Below are 5,843 nucleotides of genomic sequence, written 5' to 3'. Positions count from 1 at the left end.
GCCTGTATCAGACACACCTTAGTCTCCAGAGAGACACCATTGCTCTTCAGAACTTTGCAAAGATCCCTAACAGGAGACTGTCCCTTGGCAATACGTCTTTTAATTTCCTGGCTGCTGGTGCCAAGAGTGTTGACTGTGGAGCCAAGCAAACTAAAGCTGTGAACAATATCAATCTCTTCACCATCCATCCTGATTATGTATTGAAATTAACCTTTAATGTGATTTGTTCTTTTGGGTTATGAAAATGAATGGGTCTTGTCACTGTTGTATTTCAAGTGCCTAACACAGTGGAAATGCTGATGGTCTAAGAAGTTGTGCTGCAATCCCAAAGGCATGTAGTTTGAATTCACCAGCTGCTCCGTAGAAGTAGAATGGGCAGTCTCCTCCTGTGTGATTGACTGCCTCTGAAAACCCACTAGAGGGTCAGCTATGGGTCATTTCCAACTCAGTTCCAACAACAATACAGTGCCTACTGGCCAAAAAAGGTCTTATTGTGTGCTGTCAAGTAAAAATTGACCCATAGTTGATCTTCTAGCTGATTTTCAGAGACAGTAAGAGATTGCCCATTGGTTTCCCAGAGAGCAGCTGGTGCATTTCAACCACATGACTTTGGGATTGTAGCCCAGCTTCTTAACACCAGGTAACCAGAGCTCCCTTTAAAGTATCTAATATGTGTTTTATTCAACTAAATTGGTGAAAAAAAAACTTATATTACCTGATAAACATAAGAAGCTAATATGTTCATCCCAAGGTACTATTTTTTAGAAGTTGTGATTGATAGTTCAACTAAGGAAATCTAAAGAAATTTTTAAAAGGACTCTTTCTCAATATGATCTGCAACAAATTCTCCCTTATTGCTCCAAACCTATTGAATCAAAAGCTCTTGGGTAGGGTGTCAAACATCCTGTAATTTAGAAACTTGTTCAGGTGATTTTTATGCTCACTAATATGTGAGAACATAAACTCAGAGAGTGATGACAGGGTCATAGAAAGTGCTGGTAATAATTGGCTTTTGTTAAAAACCGTAAAATTAAAGTCCCTTTCTCCTTTCTATCCCTAAGTAAGTTTACAGTTTATTTTTGATGGCTTTAGTTTGAAATCATCCAAAAGATATTCTCTTCAGGCCATGGTCTTTGCAATCACTTGCTATGCGTCAGAGACCTGAACAATGACTAGGGAGGCTAGAAGGAGAATTGACGTCTTTGAGCTGTGGTGTTGGAGAAGAATATTGAATATACCATGGACTGCTAAGAAAACAAACAGGTTCAGCCTAGAGTGCATTAAAGCAGGCTGCTCCTTGGAGGCAAGGATTCTGAAGCTTCATCTGACATACTTTGGACATGTTGCAAGGAGGACCAGTCATTGGAGAAAGATGTCATGCTTGGGAGGGTGGCGCAACAGCACAGGAGAGGAAGACCCTCTATGAGGTGGATTGATTCAGTGACTAGGGTAATTGAGGTAGGTGTGTCGGAGACAGTGAGATCCGCACAGGATTGAGCGGGGTTTAGGGCTGTTGTATATAGTGTTGCTATGAGTCATGGGCAACTCCTGGCACATAACAACATAACATGTTTTAGTGAAGTGTCTATCTGTATAAATGCATTTGTTAAGTGCATTTCAATTTAGACACTTGTTAACCTGTCAGATTCAGTTTTTAAATGAGTCATCATTTTAGTTATTGTCCATATTTCTTTAAGGTGTAAACATTGCTTAGGATAAATTACAATGTGATAAAACAGCATTATATTTTATTGTGGTGTTGTGTACTATTGAGTTGGAACCGACCCATAGCTGCTGGATTGCCCATCCTTTTTCCGCGGAGCAGCTGGTGGATTTGAACCACTTAATTTCAGGATTGCAGCACAACTTGTCATTAGGCTACTAGTACTTCCTTATAAAAGTAAAAAGAAACTGTTAACTGTTTTATTTGGTGGAAAATTTTGGGGCTTTAATTTTGTTAGGGAAATAACTTGGGGCAACATGAAGTTAATCTGTTTTTTTAACCAAGAGAAAAAGATGTTCTCTATTGAGAGCAGATGGCTAACACTGCTTTTTTGCATCTAGTGTCCACTTTTCCAGGAAATGAGTCCCATCTGCAGTAAGAAGAGTGCTGACCTTTAATAAGCATACTAGTCACTTTTGCTAGCTCACTGCCAACTTAATAATAGTGCATGTATTGTGAATTTGATACAAAGTATGTGTTAACTAGATTGTTTTCTTTTGGGAACTTCATGCTTTTGGAGACAACAAATTTGTGTTTCTAACACTGAAATTGAGTTCTTCCAAGTTGACTTGTAAATAGGTGGCACATTTTGGTGTAAGTTGAATACTTATGACCTACATTAGTCATTGGTCCAGAGACAGATAGCATCAGCTTTATCTTGGAACTTGTTGAAAATGTACATTTTTGGGCCCTACTTTAGATATATTGAATCCAAAATTTTGAGAGTAGAGTTTGGCAATCTCTGCTTTATCAAGCCTTCTATATCATTTCTGCTAAGGTGATTTCTGCTAAAATTTGCTCGGTGGATTAAGAGTTAGCTTGTCACTTGTGATTAAATTTAAGAAGTTATTACTGATAGTTTAACTAATGTAGAAGAAAGCAGGGCATTGTAAATTTACTTGTGTATGGCTAATAAAGCAGCCAAACTTGGAAAAGCATGATGTTTTTAGTGAATATGCCTTGGTTTGAATCCTCTATCACTTTTTAAAAATACCATATTGGACAAGTTACTTGATGTTTCTGTGCTTTAGTTTCCTCATTTGAGAAAGAATCATAATCTCTAAAAGAATTGATTTTAAAAACAGTTGATGTATGGATTAAGGTGCTCAATAAATATTTACTTAAAAACCCGAGTTTAGAATTAGAGGCATACTTTCTGGGGACAGATTTTAATTTTAAGTGGAAGAAGAAATAGGCAGTCTTCTCCCTGGTTGATGCTGGCATCTTTCTTGAAGTTTCAAGTAACAAAGTAATTTAATTTACTTGAACATAGTCTTCGAAATGCTTCATTCTCTGAACGTCTTGAAAGTGCCCTGGGTTACTTAAAAATGGAGGCAGTTTAGCCTCAGTTAGTTGGTTTGCAGGTTACTTTGTGCAAGTGCTTTATATATTAATTTAGGCATTTCCGTTAAGTAATGCATTTAATTACATTGTTAAAAGCAAAAACTATATAAGAAAGTATTCCCTGAGGGGAAAAACGCTCATTTCCATGAGACTGATAGGACTAAACCAACTGCTCTACGACTGCTCTTTTTGCTCCTACCCACACAATATCCAATCACTTTTCTTGCTTTATGTATTCTAGGCTTTGTTTATTTAAATATTAACAAATATGGATCATTTCCTCCTCAACACAAAAAAGAACCCATTATACATAGTGTCTCTGTTGTGTGTCTTTTCACAGAGTGCCATGAGTCTTTTTTATCATTCATTTTACATGCAATAAACTGCTTTCCATTTAAATGTATAACTTTTGAATTTTGACAATAACATGCTAACGATACAGCGTATTTCTCATAAATTTTTGTTTTAAAATATTTCGTTATATGGCTGGACCATAATTTTTATAAGCAGCCTGCTGTTAATGGGCCTGTAAGTGCAGACACCAACAATGCTGCAATTAATAACCTCTTTCATACATAATTTTTCTTCTAAGTTGATAAATCAGAGTATATAAATTCCCAAATGTAAAATTGTTGTGGTAAGGGTGAAATACATTTGCGCTTTGGTAGATATACCAGTTATCCATCAGTGGAAGTAGTATCTGTTTGTTCTTCCACAGTGTCTAGCTAATGAAGTGTGTTTTGAAACTTTTGGATTGTTTACAGTTGAGTGAAAAATGGCTATCTGATATAGTATTAAAGTTTAATTTTCTTACTGAGCCAAGTTGAATTAATTTCCCTATGTTTAAAGTGTGAGTCATTTGTGTTTCTTTTTCTATAAAATTGTATTGTTATGTGCTGTCGAGTTGGAATCAACCAATAGCTGACCGTCCAGTGGTTTTTCAGAGGCAATGTAATTGCACGGGAGATTGCCCATCCTTCTGCCATGGAGCAGCTGGTGGGTTCAACTGTATGCCTTTAGGATTACAGACGAGCTTCTTACTGTGTGGCCAACAGAGCTCCCTTTCTGTAAAATATCTGTTCATATTCTTTATTAATTTTTCTGTTGGAGTTTTTGTTGTCTATTTTTAAGAGCTTTTTCTGTATTAAAAGATATTAGTAATTTTACCTTTTTTCCTTCAAAATTTCTTTTCCTCCCAGATTACTGTTTGCTTTTGGTATTGTAAGACCTTTTATTAGAAGGTGTCCTGGGTTTTTTTGCTCCATAGCATTATCTCCCATAGAATTGCTTTGACTTCTTTGTTTTTCCCTCCTTTTCATTTTACTTTTTTCCATACTCTTTGTTATTTCTTTCAAAAAGGATTTTTAGGAACTTAAAGATGCTTTTTTGTTAGTAAGTGAATGTTATTGAGTGGTTTTTATCTATATGACCTTGGTTCATCTATTTTAAAGGCCATGTTTTTGGTATACTGTGCACTGGAGAAGGAACCTGTGCCAATGTCCTTGCCTCCAGCCTTGGTGCCACCTTCTAAGAGAAAAACGGTCAGTATATCAGGCTCAGTGCTGTCAATCCCTTCTTCAGCATCAGTCAAGGAACCTTACCACTCCTTACCACCTGTAAGCATTTTACCTGCCAAAGCACCATTAAGACAGGTATAGATTATCAGTGTTAAAGGATTTTTTTAACAGTGCATGGCATTTAACAATTGATTATTTGGTAAAAATGAAAGGAAAATCAAAGGGTTTTATATGTAAAGCTTTCTCTGGTTGAACCTACATAATGTCATGTTTCAGAGAAGATTGTTGTCGTTGGCCTTGCCTGATTTATCTAGAATTAAACCTGGAGATAGCAGATGCTCCATGCTAACATAGCATGCTTGCCCTTGCATAGTATTTTTGTTTACTTTCTTGTTAACTCTTGATTCTTTGGGGTCAAATTAAATTATTGGCTGCTCAAGGTCTTTCTGTCTAATCTTGCTGCTTATCAGTTACATAAAAGAAAAAATATTTTCAGTAAGATGCAAATTGTTAATTTGGGCTATAGTTAAAAATTCTGGAAACTGAAGCTTTAAATGAAGATAATAAAAAGAAGATTAAGGATTACTTGAATATTTTTATTTATATAGACTCTCCTAGATATCTGTATTAATACGAGAATCCATAAATCAAGAGTTAACTATGCCTGAATTTATATTTTTTATGTGTGTGTGTGTGTGTGTGTGTATATTTTTTTTTTGTGTGTGTGTGTGTTTGTGTTTGTGTGTATGTATATTTATATAAAGTAAAATGAGCATCCAAAAATAGAGTCCCAGCTGAGCTATATTTTTCTTCTTTGGGTTGCGATGGAACTGGTATGCTGTTGTTGTAGCTAGAGGAAAAACATGTTTAGAATTTGTGATGGATAACTTCATAAGTTGAAAGATGGACAAAAGTTTGCTTTATTGTGGCTAAAAACCTTTATTTTCTTTTTCCCTCCTATAGTGGGTTGTATCTCCTGCAGAAAAAGCTAAATATGATGAAATCTTTGTGAAAACTGATAAAGATTTAGATGGATTTGTTTCTGGACTGGAGGTCCGTGAGATCTTCCTGAAGACAGGTTTACCTTCTGCCTTATTAGCTCATATTTGGTAGGTCTTTTTTTACATTTATTTTTCAAACAACATGGTTTTGTATCAGTTCTTTGATGTCTCTTCTTCTTTTTTTTATTAAATTTTATTAGTTTTAATGAACATTTACAGAGATTTTGGGTTTTCATTCATTCATTGTTGCACTGTTTT

General features: G+C 35.6%; 1 protein-coding gene across 1 annotated transcript in view; it reads left to right on the top strand.

Annotated features, from left to right (window-relative positions):
• EPS15 (epidermal growth factor receptor pathway substrate 15) overlaps window positions 1–5,843 on the top strand; it is a 193,335-nt gene that overhangs the window by 84,714 nt on the left and 102,778 nt on the right. Inside the window, exons 9-10 of the mRNA XM_006879667.1 lie at window positions 4,519–4,608; window positions 5,548–5,693. Coding sequence (XP_006879729.1) covers window positions 4,519–4,608; window positions 5,548–5,693 — 236 coding nt within the window. The remainder of the gene's footprint in view (window positions 1–4,518; window positions 4,609–5,547; window positions 5,694–5,843) is intronic.

The sequence above is a fragment of the Elephantulus edwardii genome, unplaced genomic scaffold (genome assembly GCF_000299155.1).
Source record: "Elephantulus edwardii isolate Elephantulus edwardi_28Jun2011 unplaced genomic scaffold, EleEdw1.0 scaffold00005, whole genome shotgun sequence".
Taxonomy (NCBI): domain Eukaryota; kingdom Metazoa; phylum Chordata; class Mammalia; order Macroscelidea; family Macroscelididae; genus Elephantulus; species Elephantulus edwardii.
This window is presented reverse-complemented; position numbering and strand designations above follow the sequence as displayed.